Raw genomic sequence first — 22,880 nt, forward strand, 5'->3', positions numbered from 1 at the left:
TGTTCAGTAACTTATTTCTGAAATTTTTCTGTTTTGTATATAAATTTAAAAATTAAATTTTTATTCAGAAAAAAAAAATTCAAAATAATTTATCAAACTACGTCTTACGCGAATATTAGAATGCGTGCCGAGCTCCCGTCTTCCAACATAAAAGGGGATGGAGGGAGGATAAGATAAGATGTCCAAAACCACTTGCACAATGATAAATAAAATATAATGAATTATTATTTTTAAGTGTTTGAATTACAGTATAAAATTAAAGAACATTATAAATTTTATTCTTCAAGAGATAGCATATATGTCATAAATTAATTATTCCGATTATATGAGAATTATTTATATGTTATAATTTAATATATCATAATTTATTATATAAATAAAAGCAAAACTTGATTTAAAAAGTTCGAGATGATGCACTAACTAATAAAAAGACTGGCTTAACGATCACTTAACAATAAACATTATTGTCATGTTCTTTATTTTTATTTGTTTAAATGCATAAATAAAAAGAAAAACAAATAATTACGTAATAATGTACTTATGTTTGTGCTAGTTGAAGCTACGTGGCACTGTTCTGTGTACTTATTGTCTGGTGACCAACACGTGTCCAGTTGCATGCTAAATAGTTGGTCCACTTTTATCAAATTGTGGGACCAGAGCACGCCAAGCTGCATACTCTACCAGAATTAAGTTGATTTTAGTGACGGATTGTTTCGGTTACAATTGGGTCCACTGTATCACTTGACCTGTTGTCAAGTTACTCTATTATTTGTATATTCTGAGAAATTATCTGCTCCATCTCGTCCCACCCAATTCTTTACATGTAAAAAATATTGGAAAAAAGAAGAAAAACTGGGTGAAGTGATTTGACCCATTGATTTTTAATATATAAAAAAAAGACAGTGAAATAAAAATAGTGTGAGAAGGGAGGAAAGTGAGAAAGTGATGAGACCCATTAATTATTTTAGGAAAGTTTTGTAATGTAAAGAAATGAGTGAGACGTTCAAAAAAAAGAAACCGTAAAGAATCCTGTGGGACGGAGGGAGTATATTATATTTTATAAAATTAGCTAATTTAAAGACAATCTTTTATAAATAAATAAATAATAAATAATATACTTAATCAATGATAAACCATTTTGTTAACAGAGATTAATATTTTAGAGTATCTCCGATAGTCTCTTAAGTCATTTTTCGAATACAATATAAAAAATTGACTCTTAACAACTTAATGTATATTTATCTCCAACAATACTGTTTGTATCCACTCTTTAAACAATTTTTTATTATTAAACATGATTACAATACAAAAGTGGAGAAAGAAAGTGGGTGCTTATATTATATTACAAGAAAATATAACTTAAGAGCAAAGCCAACAACACTGTCCTAGTAGGAGCCCAAATATAATGTAAAATATGATTTTCTAGTGATTTTGGACATGTTTGTCTAAGTTCAACTTCAGTAATGTGCTTTATTTTTAAAATATGTTTAATAATTTATTATTAGAGATTCTCTTTCATCATTAAAACAGAATGTAAAGCAGAGGGAGAAAGAAAATGGGTATAAATTTATATCATAGGATAGGGTAAGGAGAGCTGTCCTATTAATAAGGCTTGGAGAGGTTGTCTTAGTGATATAAATCATCATTAGGATATTATTGGATTAATATTTTTCATCAAATGCAATTATGATTTAGAGACTTGCTCTAAGAATAGACGGAAGACTCTCAAAACAAAGGAGAGAGAAAATGCTCTTAAGATTTCGAAGAGTATCTTCCAACTTCAATTTTGTCAGGTTTTTACTTTTCAAAAAAAGTTCGAAGATCTTGTCGAAGCTCTTAGGATAAAGCAAATGAAGATATAGATAAGAGACTGTAGGTAAAATATGAATATCAATAATATTTTATTTATTTTACAGTAAACATAAATAATTCATATATTAAAACTAAAATTTTATGTTTCCATTATATAAAGTTTATTTTAAAAATTAAATTTCACTAATTATTAATTACATATTATTATTAATTAAATCATTAACAAATCAATTCTAAATATATAAGTGAAAAACATATGATGAAAAAACTACTACTCCCTCCATCCCATTTTAAATGCCCACTTTGCAAATTTCACACATCTTAAGAAACAACTAATGTAATGTTTTTTTCATTATCTTCACCCATCTATTCACCTTGATTTTTACAAATAATAATTACGTATAGCACCACTCCTGCTGTTTATTTGACCTTTTCTTGCATTGGAACTAGTTAGTTAAAAAATTGCATGGGTTAAAGAGTATGACACATATTTTGGAAACTTTTTTTGTGGCCAAGTGGACACTAAAATGAGATGGAGAGAGTATTTTAATATTAAATTGAGTGATCTCAAAACTGGAGCAGCGTTAGTACCCATCTAAATTCAAATCATCATTATACTGTTCCAACTAATCATCGTTCGGGTGAATGTCATTCATGGTCGTCTCAAAACTAAAAATTAATTTAAAATTCATCAATCCTAATGAAATAACATAGTATTTCCAAACCTCCTCTTACATATTTATTTTTTTCCGAAATAAATTTACATTCGCTTTTTAAGAAACTGATTTATTAAGATAGATCAAACATGATTAAATACAGATGATCAACTAAGCAAAATCACCTCCACGCATTATTACAAATAATTTTTGATGTCGAATGTTTTGCTAGCAAGCCACAGCTTAACGAATATTCAACATTCGAAAACTAGTACTCATAGTCACACCTGCTTAAGCTTTTCTTCCTAAGCCTTTACATAGGAGAAACATCAACTCCATACTTATTTGAGATATCGCAATCTCTAACTTGAAAGTATAATTAAGCAATAGCCATGATATCAGTTTACACAAACTAGGTTCTTTTTCGAGATGAAGCTGCTGCTTTGTCCTTGGCCATCTGCTCAAACAAGCTTCCATCATAAACAGCTCTAACAGTATCTTTTGTCAAAACACCATTGTTGTCCTTGCATAGCATGTACAATATCTTCCATTCCGAGTAACTCGCCACCCTGTAATTTCAATTGCATTCGACTTGAAGATAACTAAATTTAATCCTAGTATTATTATATGAAAAGGAAAATGCCAGGTATCTCAAAAATTATTCTCAAATCCTAGTTGATAATATCTGGCTGGTTCAACTCACATTAATAATAATGAAACTCTTTTGTATGCACATAAACCGCTCAATTAAAATCAACCATTTATTTGCCCGGTCAGTGGAACAAAATTTTGGGACAAAATTTAGAGTACGTGGCATTGCTCATATGAAAAATGCAGCCATAAGTTGAAAGTAAGGAACATACCATCCAACATAATCTTTCGGGTCTCTGTTCTCTTTAAGCATCCCCATCAGTTCATCTGATGTTAAGTAAGCTGGATTTGTGCGTGCATGCTTCCTGAATAGCTCTTCAAATCGTGATGCGATAAACCTGTTTATACATTACCCCGCAAATTTAATTTGAGTATTTTAGAAAAAATTCTATGTACATTATAATACTATGACTGATTCCACACAATTGTCAAATAATACTTATTATTGTCGTGTCAAGTAACTTATTTATCTAAAGTTTGGAGAAAGACCTTCCGTTAGAGTCATAGACACCGGTGTCGCTTCCATGCTTGGCTTTCTGAATATTCTTTATCTCGATGGGGAAGAGCAGAGAAGGGCATCTTCCCTACAGCACATAACATTTCTTGCTTAGAATTTACTCTATCAATATATTCTCAACTTTATTCCTATCACAACGAATTATTACTCGTCTGGCCATGCTGTAATGAACATATCGGCCAAGGTAAGCAATCACATTTAATCACGTTTCTTATGTCCAAACTTATGTTTGTTCACAATACAATCCCAGGTTCGAAATCACACGTATTGTTTTCTTCCATTGACACTCAACATCTAAATTAATATCAATTAGCGAATTTTAAAACTACCGATTGCTTTAAGTCTCTGCTGCTTCAGAGAGTTTACCATTTAAGTAGTCTCGCATAATTTTTGCCTGATTTACATATGAAGCTCGAGACGAACTTGAAGAAAAAGAGAAAACTGAGGTAAAAAACAAATATATGATAGCTAGTTCAACAAAGAAAAGAGGATTTACAGGACGAGTTTTGCCGCTGAGTCCAGTGTTGATGAAAACTGCAGCAACAGAGGACAAGAGAACGCCACAGCCAATTTCCCGAAAACCTGTTCATGGAAAGTTAGACCGCAAATCTGGTACAATTTTTGAACTAGAATGGGACAGTTTGTAATGAACAAATCTTGTTAAGTGACCGATTCATTTAAAATTTTACAGTCAAACTAGAGTCCTCTGTTAGCCTAATATTGGGCCTGTTTGTTTAACCGAAGCTTCTTTTGACCCGTTTGTGTAAAGAAGTGGAAGTACTTTTAAAAAGCTGAGAATGCTAGCTTTTGTCTCACAGCTTCTGCTTCTTTTCCAAACACTTTATTAACTTATTTACTTCTCACTTCTGCTCCACTTCTCTAGTTTAAGCAAGAAGTCACTTCTTTTAACCTTGCCCAAACGGCCCCATTATGTCAAGTTACCGACTCTTCTAAAAACTAAAGATTTTTGCAGGATCTTATACTATATTCAAACAGATCTAACGATATCTACATTATACTCGAAGATGAATGAAACAAAATTGTAAACCTTTAAAGGTCTCCCAAGGATAGACGATTCCGTCGTTATTTTGATCAAAAAAAGCGACGTGCTTCTGAAGGATGTTCTGATCTTCCATGCTCATTCCTGCATGCAATTTTATTTAGCAATCGTTTTCATCTGTCTATTTATATATCAAGAGGTACTAACTACTAATCACTAATCAATATATTACAATATACATTACCATCATAGTGATTGTCGCTGGAAGGAAGTTTACTATTAACTTGACTTGAAGCCATTTACGAATCTTCTGTTCCGCGAGGAGAAAGATTAAGTATGTTACAAACTGAGAAACAAACTAGAGAAATTGAAGCACAGAGATGAATGTAAAATGTAGAACAAGTTTAGGACAATCCTTATGTGTGCCACTGTGCGTAGTGATATATGGGAGGTGATCTAAGAATCTACACTGCTCATTTTGTCTACATATATTTCTAAATAAACAGAATTTGGAATTAATCGGATAACCGGATATTAATACGATTAATCGGGATATTTAAATATTAATTATATTTAATTTATTCACTTACACGAAATTTAATGATTGCCCGACTGGTGACAGAGACATCTTTATGCTAAAATATCTGGTCTAAATTACCCCACAGATGTCAGGATCAAATTATTCTGAGACACTAGTGCGCCAAAGGAAGCACATGCAGCAACAACAGCTTTGTAATAGTTTGGTTTCCCACCTGAAATTATTGGATTTGTGATGATGATGGCAAAAGGTGTAGCGTAGAAACTCCAAAATGTGATAAACAACCAAATGGTAAATTACTACCACAATCACCCAATTACTACGCCTTGTTCCTTATATATTATGAAGTTGGGGTATTCAAACTTTTAGTCCTGAAAAATGTAATGGAATTAAAAAGTTGTCTTAAATTTTTTCTCCGAATACTGATGCGTCATAGGTATAATTAATAACTTAATACGACGGATCCCACGTATATACATAAACATACACATATTCAGTCATGTCATGGTATTTGAGATAAATTTTAATACATTGTGTCACCGTCATTTGGGATAAATTTTGAAATCGATTCTAAACATTACTCTTTATGTTGTGTTCGGTAGGAGAGGATGGGATGAAATTGAATGAGTAGAAGTAAAAAAAACGATTAAAGATAGGAGGATTTTTTGATAGAACATGATTAAATACAAAATTGTTATTATGACATCTGAGAAGAAATCGACTAGAATAAAGAAAGGAGCATTCCTTCATAAATTATGAATATAAATTCTAGTATTGGAGGTAACGAATGAAACGAGAAAGAAATGAAATTTTGAACAATCGACGATAATATAGTTCATATTTCATTTTATTCTCTACTAATATTAAGTTTTGCTTTTAACATGTAAACATAAAGTTTTGCTAAAATTCACCTAATGCCTAAATTAAGGTTCTTGCTCTTGTCCGACGAAGAAAGCATGTAAATTTTTGCCTAATACGTAAAGCATCTGCCCAACATTATAAAATTAAATGGACGATAGTGTTGATTCTGCTTTCTAAAAGCAAGTTTCTATTTCCTTACGCTTTGCCATTGCTTAGTAGTGTAGACAAGGCAACTCTTAAACGATAAGACATGAACCAGTTATGATGCACCTTTACACCTAAACTCAGAACTCTGTTCCTTTGTATTTGAATTTCGAATAGGAACAATACCAGGCTTGATAAGGCCAGACCCGAAAAAACAACAATGATCATCAAGACAAGTGATACGAAAACTTGATTCCTGAATGGGTCTGTCGAACCCATCATACAATTCTGCAACTTCCGCAATGTACAGCACAATGTAAAGTAAAAGCATAGACAACTAGAATGACTCAACTTAGGGAGGTGAGACTAAGATTACCTTGCGAGATTTTGCTTCTACACCAGTGCTCAAGTGTGCAGTTGGCAAATTTTTCTTTGCCAAGACACGTAGAAGTGTGTAAATTCTTAACGTAAGGAATATATGCATTTAATCCAAAGACCAATTTATTATAATAAATCCAGAAAGCATCTGTCTGATTACGTTATTGTATCAATTACAAACATGTATAATCGAAAGATAATATGCCCTGCAGCTGCAACTGTCTAGTGCATGAACTTTATATACATCTTCAGTTTGTAACTTTTCTCCCACTACATGATACAACATTTCATCACCCCTTTGGGGTCGATCCTTCCCTCCTCTTCGTTGCCTGAGAAATAGAAACATGGTATTATAGTTAAAGATTTTACATACTGAAAGCAAATAGCGAGCACAGGTGTAATTCATCCATTTAATTAGACTGAAGTAAATTAAAATAAGAGCAACTGAGGTAGCATGCAGTAGATTTCAGTAGCAAACGCACATCTTGCACTATTTATACAATTATAGAAACCTAGTTAAAACAATCTGATGCACAAGTGGCTTTCATCTTAGGGGGCAAGGCTTTCATCTTTTTGCTCTTAGTGGGCATATCAAGGTTTAGTAACCTGTGAGCCCCTTATTAATTGAGTAATACTCGAGGCAACCAGCCTTGTCCGGTAACTCACCACCTTAAATCTTATATTATCAAAAGGTGATGAATATACAGCAGGGCCACAGTTTTTTCTCATACCCTCTTTACACACCATACTTATCGACTCTCACCAAGCACCACTCATGTACCACGTGTTAACATCCTTAGATGCTTTGGATAGTTAGCTGAGAAGGCCTTGCTACAAGGAAAAACATCAAGAGTACAGTTGCTTATAAGCTAGACCCTATACTTCATCTTAGCTTCATCAACCAATGAAGCTGAAAGAGGTCAGACCATTAGGCTTTCATATACAGTAGTCTTATTGCTACTCACTCACCACATCTCTTAAACACACTGGTATCACTGAAATCAACCCAATCAAGAGGTGATGCACACAAGTGACACCCAAATGAATAAGTACCAAGGAGCAAGAGTTGTAAGCATATGCCATACGCAATAACAAAACAAGCACACAAAAAAGTAAAAAATTAAACACACAATGACACACCCCACACAAACTACTTTGCCTGAAGCTAAAACCTCAAGGTAAAGGTAATTAAATACCTTCCGCAGGTTGAGCAAGTCTCCGATTGCGTGAAGACATCATCTCTCTCTTCAGTTCCATTAATATGTCTTCCATTGTGTACTCCCTTTGCCAATCAGCAAGCATGGGAAACAGTTTAGGTTCAACCTGTAATTCGGAATCATGTAAGCTCATCTTGTAACTTAGCTGCGCAAATAATGTGAAACAAGTACAGAGATGCAACACCTACCACACCGGTTTCGTAGTTAACAACACTCATGTTTATCTGAGTCTCAAACCTTACAAGTGGTGGTTTATCCGGATAGTCCAGGCCACAAAAAAATTTCAGCTGGTAGATACGCCCCTCATGAACAGTCTGGCATGCAAAATGTAACATTATATCATCAAATTTACATATTTCACATAGCATTCTTATAATAAATATGTAAAAGAACTGATGGTGCTACTTTCTTATTGTCATTCTTACAAGTGAAACTTTGAGTTATTCAATAAGGGTACAAGACTGGTAAACAGATGGTCTATTCAATAAGAGTATAAGACTGGTCAACAGATGGTCTATGTTAAAAGCCTTTGTCATTGTCATTCTTACAATGCTTTGGGTACTCAATGAGAGTATACAACTAATAAACAGATAGTGTACGAATAAAGCCTTTGGTCGGTTAGTGCAAATACTTGCATATGTGTATAACATTATCTTCACACTTTGGCATTGCAATTAGCAGGAATATTAATGTAGAACAATTTGTAGAAAATTGCCTCGAATTCAAAGTGTTAATGTTAGCATAACTCCATACAGATACTCCACATAACATATTTATGAACAAAAAAAGATAAGAAACATACAACAAAACAGAGTGAGAGCTCTATGTAGGCAACTGTTTTGAAAATGCTAAAAGGCAGGGTATGGGCCTTTTAAAAAAAATTACATGTGCCCTAACTGTTTATACAAGTTGCAAACACTTTCAAAGATTTATAACTTCACTCCCAGTAATTAAAAAAGAAGTAATATTTCTCAACTTACTAGTTTGCATGAACATGTATATCACCTCCATTTCAACTAAAACATGTAATTATGTAATTTTCAATATTAGGATGATTATTACACCAAGTCACCAATGCATAGAAGGTGCTAAACACAGTATATTAATGCTCATTATTTTAGATATTATAAACATGCTTAATGTAAAAGTGTAAACAGTACTTCTGCTACTGAAGATGAGCAACTTTCTGCTGCAAACTGTGTTAAATATACTAAAATTTTAAATGCAACACAGTTCATGTGCAGGTGTGAGAACAAAATGTTGACAGTATGAAGAAAAAAACCAACATTAGGAGGACCAATTATGGTCCCAGTCCATGACTGCATGTATATGTCATCAGCATCATCCATTCCGTAGCTGACAGTTCCATCACCGATTCCTTTTTCTCCTCTCTCTAGTTCTTCCAGCAACCTAAAGTTCCTAGGCACTGAAATTGAAAAGCTTAAGTCAAATATCCAGGACTATTTTTATGTGAATAAATCTGATAACTTTAATATTAACAAAATTATGGCATAAGTTAACACGATGAATCAATAGAAAGCACGCCAACATGACCCAGTTGCAAAACTTAATAGAATATGTTTCTTCAATCATCTACCACCTCTGCGACCAGTGTTACAGCAACAATAGATATTACAACATGATTGTCAAGGCACAAGGGAGACATAGTTGATTCCTTTGAAATTCAATAAAATCTGACCGGCATGCAAATTCAAGATAAGGAAGAAAAAGAAAAATAATAAAGATAAGGATGTAATCAATTAAGTCCTAGTTAGGCATTACTAACCACAAAATATGCAGAAACATTATTCAATGTCGTTAATGCACACATATACATTAACTTTGAAATACACATAATTCCAAAACCTGGCAAAACTGCGAACTCTCATCTACTGCTTTATAAAGAATAACCTTTTATTTTCACTAACATCCAACAGCTTTTACATTTTTATAATTTTAATTTTAATTCTCATAGATACAATATTCAGTTATTATTTACATGTAGTAAAGCAAGCTCATATATTGCTATTAAGATGCCAAATATTTCAATGTATGCGTTCAGTGTGCATGCATGCAAAACATAAATAACAAAAGAGAAATTAGGGCCAAGCTGGAACCGGAGACGAACTAAAGTTTCCAACGAGGCTTTGTCATTCACTTGAAGAAGTTTCCAACTAATATCTCATAGACTCCCATTTAGATATATTTCCATTTCATGATTTATTATTAGCTTACAAATCTTTATTATTTTTCTATCTGTAAATAATATTTATATATGTTTTTTCGCTTCCCAGGTCAAGTCTACCCCAAGTCCCGACAAGTCAAGGGAAAACGGTTATCACTAAAGTGAGTACTACACATGCACACATAAGTTTTGATTACATATACAATCATATACATTGCTGATTCTGAATATCATATAGCTAATCACTACAAGAACTTTTATTCCAATTTTAGGTGCGGACGAGGATATCAAGTAACTCTCTACTGGCCAGCGCCTTCCATTACTATTTATAAACACGTTTATTGACCAATTCGAAGACAACATGCAGAATGCATATGTGCGCAAATCAATATACTTTGTGCGTTATCTTCAGAGTGCAATGTTTCACAGTAGCTAATGTTTATTGGGTATAATAGCTTATTTATCAGTGTATTCATGATGTTTGACATACCTGATAAGCTCTAACCAAGTGTTTGTATTTTGTACCAAATTGACCATATTTGACCAGTACCCAAGAGATCAAAGTGCCCCAGGTGAGGGTGAAATTTTTCAAGACCATCAATAAAGGAAAAAATAATTCATAGGTTCTCACAAATAACAGTTGTGTAGAATAGCAAAACAAAATGAAAAATACATATACTTTTTGTTAATATTAAAGTAAGATTTACATAAATAATGAATGCAGATTCTTTTATGTTGGACTTCCTATTGAAATTTCAATTTTGTTTAAGCATTGCTCTAAAAGAAAGACATGATTCATAATCTAACTTTACAGCCCATAGCAATAAAGAATTCAACTTCAAACCTATGTACAATCATATATAAAGAAAACAAACTTCTTAAAGTAAGCTGATTCACCTCACTTAAAATCAATTCCAAGAAAATTAACATCTGGTACGTCTTTAAAGGAGACAATTCCAAGTCACAGAGATGATTACAAGTAAAACGAAACATAGCAAATAGCCTCATATCTATATTAACAAGCAGCATCCCAACTTTTATGTGTGTGATTTATACAAGTTACAATTAACAGTCCCAAAACTTTTTTTATCTTTTAGTCATGCCCCCACCAAAACTCGAACCATTAAACTGTATGAGAAGGGTATTTACTAGATTACAATGCTAAAGATTAAAACTTTACCATCAAATGAAGAAAAAGACAACAATTTTAGCAACAAGAAGCAATCTTGAAACTACTACCATTAAAACCTAAAACAAACATGAAAAACGGGGCCAATTATGCTAATTCAAACACAACAAAATCGAAACTTAAAAATGTTGTCCAAATATCTCTGACCCAAATCGAGGAAAAACCCAAGAAACTTACAAAGAAAATGTAACGGGCAACAAATTCATGGCTTTAAATAACCAAAACAGATCAAAACTGAAACTCTAACAAATTATTGAAAAAATAACTTACCCAAATCAAGAAAAAGCCCAACTTACAAAAAAAATGAAATGGGCAACAGAGTCATGGCTTTAAATAACCAAAACACATCAAAATTGAAACTTAACAAACTATTGAAATATAAGTCACCCAAATCAAGAAATAACCCAAAAAACTTTCAAAAAACGTAACGGGAAAACAAATTCACAGCCTTAAATAGCCCAAACACATCAAAATTACAACTTTTAACAAATCATTGAAAAATAACTCTTACCCAAATTAAGAAAACACCCAAGAAGCTATAAAAACCCTAACTTTACTAAACCCAATGGCAATGCAACAAAGATCAAAATCAAGAAACCCAAAATTAAGCACAAAAAAATAAGATTGAGCTAAAAGGGTAAAGTTTAATGAGGCTCACCGACAACAGTTGATTCTTCTGGACCCATTTTCTAGCTACCCCAAGAACAAAGTGTAGAGATGTATGTATAAAAAATGTATAGATACAGATAAATATTGAGTTGTGGGGATGATGTATGGAGAGATAAAAGGGGGCTGTGAGGTGGGAAGAGAGAAATGCTTCCACCTCCTACTTGGTATGTGAGACTGTGGATGACAACTCAACACCTCTCTGCTACCATTTTCATTTTCATTCTCTTTGCTTTCCTTTTTACATGTACTTCTTTATGTATACACACTTGCTTATAAGCCTTTTTCTTTTTCTATTTCTATTACATTTTTTATTTAGTTTTGTTCATTTCTTTTCATTATTTATTTTAAGTTGATCTCATTTATTTTTAAAAATATATTAAATTAAACTATTTATACTAATATATTAATCAGTTCTCACTATCTTAACTAAATTTTCCGTTCTTTTCCTTATAATTTTGAAAATTTCATACCCAACAATAAATATTAAGAACAAGTTTGTATCGAGAACTTGATATATTCTGGATTATGTTTTTTTTAGGTGATTCATCTTGTAAAATATTGTTTGAACCTGGCAAGTGAGGGTGGATCGTATAATAATTTTCTATTAAAAAAGGTATGTATATAGTTAATAGATAATATATCATTTAGATAAGATATTTATTGTATTTTCTAATTTTTTTCATTTAAAGAAATGTAAATATCAAATTAATAGATAAAATATCATTTAGATAAGATTTTTATTGTATTTTCTAATTTTTCACTGGGAAATAATAACACATAATCTAAGATAAGTTCAAATCAAAGATTATTTCGTCCCATACTGATATATATATTTTTTAAGAGTTTCAGACCGATAAATTTAAACATGCTTAAGATAGCTGCATTTTGAGTGAGCCCAGCTAAGTTGATCCGGACAGATGGAAATGCTAGAGTGATCTCCGCAGCCTCACCAATGATAATAATTAGAGAAATATCCACTTTTTTTCTAAGATTTAATATTGTTTTGGAAAAATTTACAAAAATATAATTTACAATTAAAAATGAGTATATACAACTCTTTTTTCCGATTCACAACGAAACACAACATTTCTCGGAGAAAAATGAAGGCAATTTCGATTACATTGAAAATTCTTAGTTGCAGCCTCGTCCAAGTTAGGACGGTTGGGAAAAAAATTTGGTTGCAAAACCGTAATTCTGAATACTTTTAAAAAAAATAGTAATTTAACAAATCTTATAAAAAACAAAGATATTTATGCACATAAAAACCAAAATTGAAGTGCAGTTAATAATTAACCATGCATTGCATAAGGAATGCAATTGGGTTAATTAGCCGTTAAATTGGTTATGCTGGACTCCCTCTGCAGTAAAGTGAACTCTGTGGTCTCAAATCTAATTCCACGAAGAGAGTATTAAAGACTCTCCAACTCCCCTTTACAGAAAAAACTAAACAAAATAACTCTCCAACTCATTGTGGATCATTAGAGCTTTGAACATCTAAAATCACGCCTTGGAAAGTCCTAAACAACACTAGTACACTACAGATTACAAGCCATCTCAAAAGCCAACATAAACTCGACTTTATAACTTGAGTAAAACACTATTTTTGCCAAGAAATTACAATAAGATGAATGCATGCGACTAAGGAAGCTATTGAAGAGGGTAATAGCCTATGCTACCTCTGCTTTTATTTCACCTTTAGTACCCGTGTCCAACACTTGTGGGTACAATTGTACAAACACTTGTCAAACTTAAGAGGCAACAGACTCCTGAGAAGAAAGTAACTTTACCCTCCTCGTAAGATCTCTCATTACATCTATTATTATCGACTTCTTTTGGATTCTGAACTGAATAGCCAACTCAGCTGTATCAGAAATGTCTTTCTTTAATAATGCTTCATCCTCCATCAACTTTGTTGGGAAGTGTTCAAGTGCAATTACACAAAGTGCAATACAAGTGCGAAGGACAGCCACTTCATTTGGTATTCCCATAGGTGCCTCGACTGATAATGACTTGAGCGTATCCAGATCATGGTCTTGTACCTTTTCCATATCCCTTTCAAGTAGAACTCTAAGGGCAGCCAACAATCGGCCCTCCATTAGTTCTGGGCCTCCCAAGCTTACCTTTCAGAGAGAGAAATATTTATATGTTGGTTACAATCAAAACAGTATTTATGCATGAAAACAACAGCTACTCAGCTAGGCACTTGTTATTCAATCAAGCTGTTATGCCACCTCATTTCATTAGCTTCCAGCATTTAAAGGGTAACTTAAGATATTTTTTAATTGTTGTAGAGGACAGGCTCTTAGAACTAACATTAGATAAATTCAAAAAGTATACGAGCAGTCTGTCCATACATAAAAGTCAATTTAATTTATAGAGTATTAGTATGTATAACCAACTGCGAATGGGCAATACTTTGTTTTAACCATAAAGTGTCGTTTGACTCAAAGCTGGTTGTAAGATATTAAATTGAAGAATGTAACCTTAAGAAGAGGACTTTCTCCATCTAGATTTAGCTTCAATAATACATCTTTTTGCCAAGGAGCTGGTGTAGAAAAATTGGGGGATGAAACTCCTGCAGCCATGCTTGCAGCATCCAGAAGAGCTCCGTCATACTTGAGTTCAATGCAATCATAGGGATTTGAGGGTATCACGAATCCATAATCTAGAAGAAAAAGATCGTTGTTCAAACCACCATAATTGAGTACCAAAGGATCATTTTGTTTGATATCAGTTCCAGCAACCACCTGTTTTCATAAAAGCAGACACATTAAAACAGAAGAGTCGGAGTAAACCAAGGCCTGTGACTGTATCAAGATAGCAATGGAAGTATAAGCATGCCTTTACTAGCATCTTGGCATTCACATTGCCCTGTTCCTGAACTATTTCAGCATTTGGATTAAAGCTGTGGTTGCACATATCGATAAGTGGAAGCATCATAGGCACATTACTGTGGGTCCCATCTTGAAGCTTTTTTCCATACAAGCGAAATGCTCGAGATGAAACCGCTGACATGGCCCATCCAAGGGAGGATGCATCAACGTCCTGGCTTCCAAAAGGATGATCATTTGACGTCAAATTTCTAAGTACACGTTTCAGCTCTTTCTCAAAATCAAGAAGAAACCGACATCTCTTGTTCACCTGTGTATCATATAGTATCAGTATTATAATGACACTAGTCTGTAGTCAACTCTTCATAGAGGTAAAGTTAGCTAATATTGATTAAAAGACTACTAAGGGGCAAAAGAGAGAGAGTAATTGGTATTGACATGCTGAAAACTTAATCAAGATCTTGCTAAATTTTGAAAGATTTAATATAAACTGTAGTCAAGATAGCTCAACATATCTGATCCATAGTAATCTATGAGAGCAACAGAAAAATTATATGTGCTGCATCATGCACATACCTGATAAAGAAGAGGAGCATACTGCAGATTCTTGATATCTTCTCCAGGAAAGAAAATTGGTACATTGTATGTTTCTGGGAGATTACTGATGTATGGCCACCAGAACGAACCAACTTTTGCCCTTTCTTGCAGAAGTTTTAATCCCAGCCTCATTGCCCACAGCTCCTCTGCCAAATGCTCCAAATGTCCAATTTACTCCTTATATTCAAATGTCATTATACCCTAATTTGCACAAGTAGTGTTACTAACCTAATATGCAAGGGAAACCTAGATGCTAATTTGCTGTAAGTACAAATTTCAAAAATGTAAAAGTTGCATGACTGTTTTCGAGAAAAGATAATTGTTCAACCTTTATCTTACAAAAAGCATTTTAAGATAATTCATGAAGGCAAAAGGGTAACATAAATTATTATTTTAAACTGTGCATCCACTAATATTGGGGTAATCATGAACTGCACTTCTACACTCTGTAGCCTACCAAATTCTAATATCTGAATTACATTTCACTAGTAACATCTTTGATTGCCAAGTGGATAATTGAACAAGCGATGACAAATATTATGCAGGTATGGACAGCAAACATAAACATGAAAGCAACTGGGCTGTGTGAGGAGATTCAACCAAGTCTTCTGCAGTAAAATTTTCAGCAATTCATATGACTTTTCTAGGCTAAATTTGGTAATTAATACCAATAATTTAGCAGCAACAGTATATATTTTCAGCTCTTTCCAAGTTTACATATTAAGATCAGACCTTTCACAGCTAAGAAATGTTATCAACAAATATTAATGACTAGCTTCTTTTTTAAACAAAAAAGGGTCCTGTCCTGTTTGATGGCTTGTGAGGGATCGGAGACTTTTCTTCAGTAAAAATATATGAATACCTTGGTGGACAATGGACTCAAATGGGAAACATATTAGATGATTGTGCTTAGAATCCATCTTAAGACCATGCTATATATCCTAACATCTAAATTAATGGTTAAAAGATCAAAACTTTACTATAGAGATGAACTTAACCAGATTATTAAGAATCAAGTAAGGGTATTTGCTTAGCATGTCTAATTGAGCAATTTGTCAATCTCTAAACAAAAAAAAACCATGAAAAACTCTCGGTTACTAAACTTTCACTATTGCTGCAAAATCCAATTACCACGATTATTCTGCCACAACTATTGGCCTGTTTGGCAAACTACTCATCAGTCTGAACTAACTCAAAAATATTCTTCATTTCAAGAATTAAAATTGACTGATATCGGGTAATTGTTCATGAGACTCGTTTTAAGTCTACTACTTTCCAACACAATCATAAAGAAAACATGCGACTGAACACACTTATTATTTTAGTTCTTTCTTTCTTTTGCCGCTTTTTTATTCACGATAGATTTAAGTATAGCATTATCAATTGAATTAGGACCAAATACAAAATATCAAATATTGCCACAAAAATTACAAAATCTTCCAACTAGCAAGAAATACTTCTTAATTGTTCACTAAACAGGCTCTAAAAACACGACATTTAAAAATTCAAACCGAACACATAGTAAAACCAATACCTGGCACTTGCCGAGCCACATTGGCCAAAACAGAGTCACCATTATCCCCACCATCCCCATCACTCAATCCGAACCGCAACGGAACATGCTTAGGAAGGCCAATAAGATCAGACCTACTTGCAATATCATCACCAGCCACTAAACCAAGGCCAAACTGACCATTTTCAGCTATTCTAACAGAAGGGTGCACAAACCCCCCTTCTTTCTTGACCCAGCTGATTAGGTCAGGTGGGTTTGGCTCCAAACGTTGGGGATATAAAGAAGCCGCAGAAGCATAGCAAGCTAGATGTCTGAAGTGGGTTAATGAGGGTTTGGTTGATTTTGTAAGAAAGTAGATGTTTTGGGTTGCCATGGAAATAGCTTTGGTTGGAGTGGAGCTTGTGAAGATAGGCATTTTGGTGAACAGGTGGGGGATTTCTTTGAGCTGTGTTCTGTTTTGTTTCGAATCGGGTTAACATGCAAAAAGACCAATGGGTTACCGGAGTCAAAAAGTTTGTAAATGAATAACACGATTAGATTTAACTTAAACTGATAAAAACTTGCATTTTGATCACTGTCAGTTTATTTTAACGGAATCTGTTAAAAAAAAATATAGAAATTTGAATTTTTCAAAAGATTCGGAAAACTTGAATAAATCTGAAAATTTTGGAGACTTAAAAATATGTAATTTCTTAAAAAATATGAAAAAATGTAAAAATTTCGAAAAAAATCTAAAAATTTTGAAAATTCAAAAACTATACCTAATTTTTTGAAATTATAAAAAAATTCATGAATTTTTTCCAAAATTTTAGATTTTTTGGAAGTTTTTACATTTTTTCCGTATTTTTTGAATAATTACATATTTTTAATTTATTTTCAAAATTTTTAGATTTTTTTTAAGTTTTAAGAATTTTTTAAAAAATTGAATTTTATATCTTTTCAGAAGTTTTTTTGTTTGGATCATGTTAAAGTCAACTGATACTTAACGGCGCAATGACCTAAATGCAAGTTTGTATCAGTTTAGTGAGTTGACTTCAACTTAAATCTAGTCATGTTATCCATTTGCAAACGTTTTGACTCCCGTAATCCAATTACAAGTTGGTCATGAGTTCAGTGATTTTTTTGCCTATTAACCCGTTTCTTCAAATCAGAAGAAAAATGTTAGTCTTTGGCTACATTTATATTTTAATTTGTTTTTTATTGATTTATTATTGTTTATTGTAGTTAAACTGAAGTAAATTTATATGTGATTCAGAAAAGATTAATTACAATTAATGTTAAAAAGAAAAAATAATTTAAAGAAACATTTATATTTTTAAATATATTTTCAAAAATACAGTCAAAATTAAATATATGATTCCAGTTTTGATTAAAATCAGTTGATTTTCGCATTACTCGAGTTGCATACGTGGTTACACGTACTTTAAAAAAAATGAGATTTTCATAGTGTTTTTTTAGTATTTTGTATATGTGGATTGTATACCTTGTTTGATTTTTTGGTCTTTTCCTATAATTAGAAATTATAGAAATACATGAGAAGAAAAACATATAATCATGGAATGTAGACCAAGGGTTCCATATGGTTTCATAGGTTCATTTTGTTAAACTTTTTTTCTAGAGATGTGAATGAATTGTATTGAAATATGAAAAAATATTTGAAAAGTTTTTTTTTAGAAACGCAGCACTTTTATTATTAAAACCTACCTCCAACAAGAGGTAGGAGTAGCATAACAGCATACAAGCAGAGCCCTAAACGACAGAAACTAAGACTAACAGATAGTACCTAAAAAGATAGAACCTAACAGGAAGAACTGGAAAGCAACTACAGCAACTGGACAAAACTAAATTATTCAGCTGCATTCGAAACATATAACTACAAATGCAGCTAGTTCCTAAGAGATTACAGAGAACTTTCAGTCAATATCCTCCAATGGAGGATCGCCTGCAAAGAGGAAACCAGCTGCTGCTCCAGGCTGAAAAGTTTCTTCATGATCACCAATTGGTTCATCAAAGACAAAAGGTGGAATATTGGCCTGAATATGCACACCTCCATTTGCTGTGCCCGGATTTGCAGCAGGAACTCCACCATTTGCCATCATCTGCTCAGCTGGCACCGCTTCAGGAACACCATTCTCTGCATGTGCATCACCTGGCACATGTTCTTGACCAAGTGAAAGACCATTAACTTGACCTGCTATGCCTACAACCACATTAAAGTTGATTGGGTCTGGAGCATCATCTGGGACAAGAACATCCATGAAGTTAGGGTGATCCACGCCCAGTCCCATGTCCTAGTCCATAAGCTCCTCCAAAGGCCCAACCATACGATTGAATGTGTAGAGGCGATCACAAACCTCTCTTCCCATATGAGCCGCAAACCTAACCACCTGATTCCTGGCTGGGAAGACATACGGCAACACACATACCCAGCAACGAGCCCTTAAGAGGATGGAGATTTGAGACACAATGTCAAAGACGGGAGCAGGTGCACCATGGATGTTGAAACTACGCACTATTTGATAAGCCTACAGATTGTTTGTCTCGATGATTACTGACTCATATCCTTTAATCATTGCCCTCCTCAATGGGGCATAAATAGCCCATAGTTCCGTACCAAGCTTCGACAGTGCTGGAATAGTACCAAGAGTGAAGTGACGGGGTATACCATGTGAGTTACGGTACACCGCACCAATGCCCGAACGGTTACCAATGGCTGAAGGAGCTTGAGAATGAACGCCATGGACGTTTATCTTCAGTGTACCATGGAGTGGAGGCACCCAGGGAAACGCCATGCAGATAGATAGAAGAGTGTGAAAAACCTCCAGACCCTCATCCCGTTAAATACTGATAAGAGAAGGATGCCTTGCAAATTTATAGAAAATCTAAATCATAACCAGCCTTCAATGCTGCACTTCAATGTGGATTAAGAGTTATCAGAAATCTTATGATGATTTGATACTGGAAGACATGCATTGGCCAGATGAGTTGACTTAAAGAAACTGATTTGATTGTTGAAGATAAATGTTAAAAAGCCATCATTTAGAGAGAAAATACACTCTGATAGGAGAGCTCTTATCTCTACCTGCCTCTGATCTCTCAATAATTTATTAGGGCGTATACCATGCAGCAATCATGGCTTCTCTCTTGGCACCTTGCTTCGCAAACTCGTCTGCAATTTGGTTGTGGTGTCTTGGGATGAAGATAAGTGAGACCTTGTGTATTAAATTATTATCTTTCAGCTCATTGAAAAAAGGATCCCAATAAACTCCACATCTAAACTTAGAGAAATTATGCACTAAATTTGTAGAGTCTGTAAAGACAAGGCATGAGCGAATTCCAAGCTTATTGTATTGAAGATGTTTCATCATTACCACTGGAGCTTTTAATTCTGCTTCTTATCCAGAACAATCTACCACCGGACCTGAAAAAATTAATTGACAAGATCGATTGGAGTTAATCAGGAAACCCCCCACACCTGCAAGCAATTGACCAGATGATTTCTTGAGATAAGCACCATCAATAAAGCCTAAGTAATTATACACTGCCGACCATTTTGCAACCGATGCCAGAAAATCTTTCCGGGCCTGCATATAAGTTGAAGTTGATGGAGAAATAGCCCAACCTTTTTGCAGATCTAGAGAGACTAAGTTGGCCGCCCTGGCCCATGTAAAAGCCCGATATTTGATCACTGACTCCAAATTTGAGCTTGAGATTCGAGAATTCCGGAAAACTAATTCATTTCTTGCAACCCAAATTGACCAAAACATTGCCGCTAAGCAAATAGACCCACTCATGGGTTCATACAGAGTTTTTATCTTCAAAAAACATTCAGAAAAGCTCGCGATTTCCTCCTCAAAATTATCGACTTCCAACCATTTCTGGAACAACGTCCACCCTAACTTGGCTAGCGTGCATTGGAAAAAAAGGTGATGTGATGTCTCCTGACCATTGTTACACCATTTGCAAGTATCATCTTGTAGAATGGAATGTTGTTTTAGAATATCATAAGTTGGCAACTTGCGGTGCCCTGCCATAAAAACAGTTTAATTCGATGAGGGATTTTAATACTCCAAAATAAGGACCATATCTTATCATGACTGACTTCTTGTTCCAGAAGCTTGTAGACTACCCCTAAGCTAAGAGACTTGTTATTGACAGACCATCAGATTTTGTCGTCTTGGTCCGGTAGAGTGATTTCCTTTACAACTTGATTAACTGATTAAATTGCAGCTGCTCTGCAGGAATAGTTATCGTAATCTCATCCCCGAGCCTTTCCCAAGATGAAGATCGAACCAGCTCACAGATTTGAGAAATCGTGATGGACTTATCTCGTGCTTTTACAAACATGAGATTGAAGTAGTCCCTAAGCTTCCCCAGAGGATGCCAATGATCCAGCCAGAACTCAATTTTATGACCATTCCCCAGCACCCATAAAATTTGTTGTTCAGAACAACATTTTGTAAAACACTAATTTGAGAGCGAAACAATACTCCTTACTACAGGAGACATTGGAATGGACCTTCCATCCTGCCATGCTGTTCTGAGCACATTGAGGTAGTCCCCACCATATTTGCCTACCAAAATTTCCCTCCATAACCTTCCTTTTTCTTTAGAGAATTTCCACCACCATTTGGCTAAAAGAGCTTCATTTTTGATATCGATAAAACCAAGACCCAGCCCACCTCCAAGTTTGGATTGGCAAACGGTTTGCCATATGATTGTGTGAAGTTTCCTGGTTGGAGAGGTTTGGTTGTCCAATTCTTTCCAGAAAAAGCTCCTACGAATTTTGTCGATGAGCGATATTATTGCTGTGGGTGACCGAAATGCACTTAACCAATAAACTGGTTGGTTATTGAGTGTCGATTTAATTAACATGGTACGCCCTGCTTTGTTCAAAGAATGACATTTCCAGGTACTCAGTCACGTTTTAACTTTGGTAACTATAGGATTCCAAAAGCTTTTACGCTTGTGAGACGAACCCACCTGATAACCCACATATGTGAAAGGCCAAGAACTAATTTGACACCCTAATATAGAAGCACAATGAAGGGAGAACTCTGAATCTGGAGTCTTAGCATACAGAACACTCTTTCGAAAATTAATTTTAAGGCCCGATAAAATTTGAAGAAGAAGAAGAATTATCTTAACTCCCTTACAGCTGGTGACCGAGGTGTCGAAAAAAAGAACTGTATCATCTGCGTATTATACATGAGATATCGGTGGTCCTTTGCCTAAGATCAATCCTTTAAAGAATCCTAACTTCATGGCTTTGTCCAAAAGAAGATGCAAAAACTCGGCTACTAAATTGAATAACATTGGGGAGAGCGGGTCACCTTGTCTTAATCCGCGAGATATGCCGAACTCTTTTGTAGGACTACCATTCACTAACACTGACATGCGTGTACTGCCCAGTATTGATTTAATCCACTGTATCCACTTACCACCAAATCCTAAAGCTTTTAACAATATGAAAAGAAAGGACGAATTAACCGAGTCGAAAGCTTTTTCGAAATTCAACTTGAGTATAAAACCTTATAGTTTCTTGGATTGTAAACTATGGACCACTTCCCGGGTGATAATAAAACTATCCATTATACTTCTGTCGTGGATGAAACCAGATTGCACCTCTGAAACTAACGAGTTTAGGCAAGGGCCTAAACGTAACGCTAAAGCTTTCAATATGATCTTGAGAGTACAGTTGATTAAACTTATGGGGCGAAAGTCAGTAACTATTGTAGAGACCACTTTTTTAGGGACTAAACATATGAAGGAGGAATTGAGACCTAATGGGAGAGTACCTTCCTGAGCAAAACCTTGAGCCATCCGGAAAATGTCATGGTGCATTTTGAACCACAGCTTCCTTATATATTCAACTGAGATGCCATCCGGTCCTGGAGACTTATTTGGATTCATATTCATTAGAGCACCATGAAGTTCGTCAACTGTAAATTCTCTTTCTAGTTCAACAGCCTCTTTGTTGTTTAAGCGCCTTGAAATTAAACCATCTATCTCATAATTAACCTCAATTGTCTGTTTATTAAAAAACGCTCAAAGTGGTTAAAGAAGAGCTGTTTGATTTGTTCAGGTTGTGATTACCATTTCTCCTCATGTAAGAGACCGCG

General features: G+C 34.3%; 3 protein-coding genes across 3 annotated transcripts; all 3 read right to left on the minus strand.

Annotated features, from left to right (window-relative positions):
* Positions 1-2,640: 2,640 nt before the first annotated feature.
* LOC108202976 (probable peroxygenase 4) lies at positions 2,641-5,100 on the minus strand. The gene is made up of 6 exons (XM_017371652.2): positions 4,881-5,100; positions 4,685-4,780; positions 4,133-4,218; positions 3,609-3,703; positions 3,332-3,457; positions 2,641-3,037 (listed from the first exon to the last, which is right to left on the minus strand). The coding sequence occupies exons 1-6, from the start codon at positions 4,933-4,935 to the stop codon at positions 2,881-2,883; spliced, it is 615 nt and encodes a 204-aa protein (XP_017227141.1). The 5' UTR covers positions 4,936-5,100; the 3' UTR covers positions 2,641-2,880.
* A 1,562-nt stretch (positions 5,101-6,662) lies between these two features.
* Positions 6,663-12,085, minus strand: LOC108202977 (ubiquitin-conjugating enzyme E2 variant 1A-like). The gene is made up of 5 exons (XM_017371653.2): positions 11,807-12,085; positions 9,061-9,200; positions 7,963-8,088; positions 7,754-7,880; positions 6,663-6,886 (listed from the first exon to the last, which is right to left on the minus strand). Exons 1-5 carry the CDS (start codon positions 11,832-11,834, stop codon positions 6,828-6,830), a joined length of 480 nt encoding a protein of 159 aa, XP_017227142.1. The 5' UTR covers positions 11,835-12,085; the 3' UTR covers positions 6,663-6,827.
* A 1,096-nt stretch (positions 12,086-13,181) lies between these two features.
* LOC108200496 (uncharacterized) lies at positions 13,182-17,235 on the minus strand. Its single transcript, XM_017368668.2, has 5 exons — positions 16,780-17,235; positions 15,225-15,391; positions 14,659-14,958; positions 14,301-14,564; positions 13,182-13,937 (listed from the first exon to the last, which is right to left on the minus strand). Exons 1-5 carry the CDS (start codon positions 17,171-17,173, stop codon positions 13,566-13,568), a joined length of 1,497 nt encoding a protein of 498 aa, XP_017224157.1. The 5' UTR covers positions 17,174-17,235; the 3' UTR covers positions 13,182-13,565.
* Positions 17,236-22,880: the final 5,645 nt, after the last annotated feature.

Source organism: Daucus carota, chromosome 9 (assembly GCF_001625215.2).
Source record: "Daucus carota subsp. sativus chromosome 9, DH1 v3.0, whole genome shotgun sequence".
NCBI lineage: Eukaryota > Viridiplantae > Streptophyta > Magnoliopsida > Apiales > Apiaceae > Daucus > Daucus carota.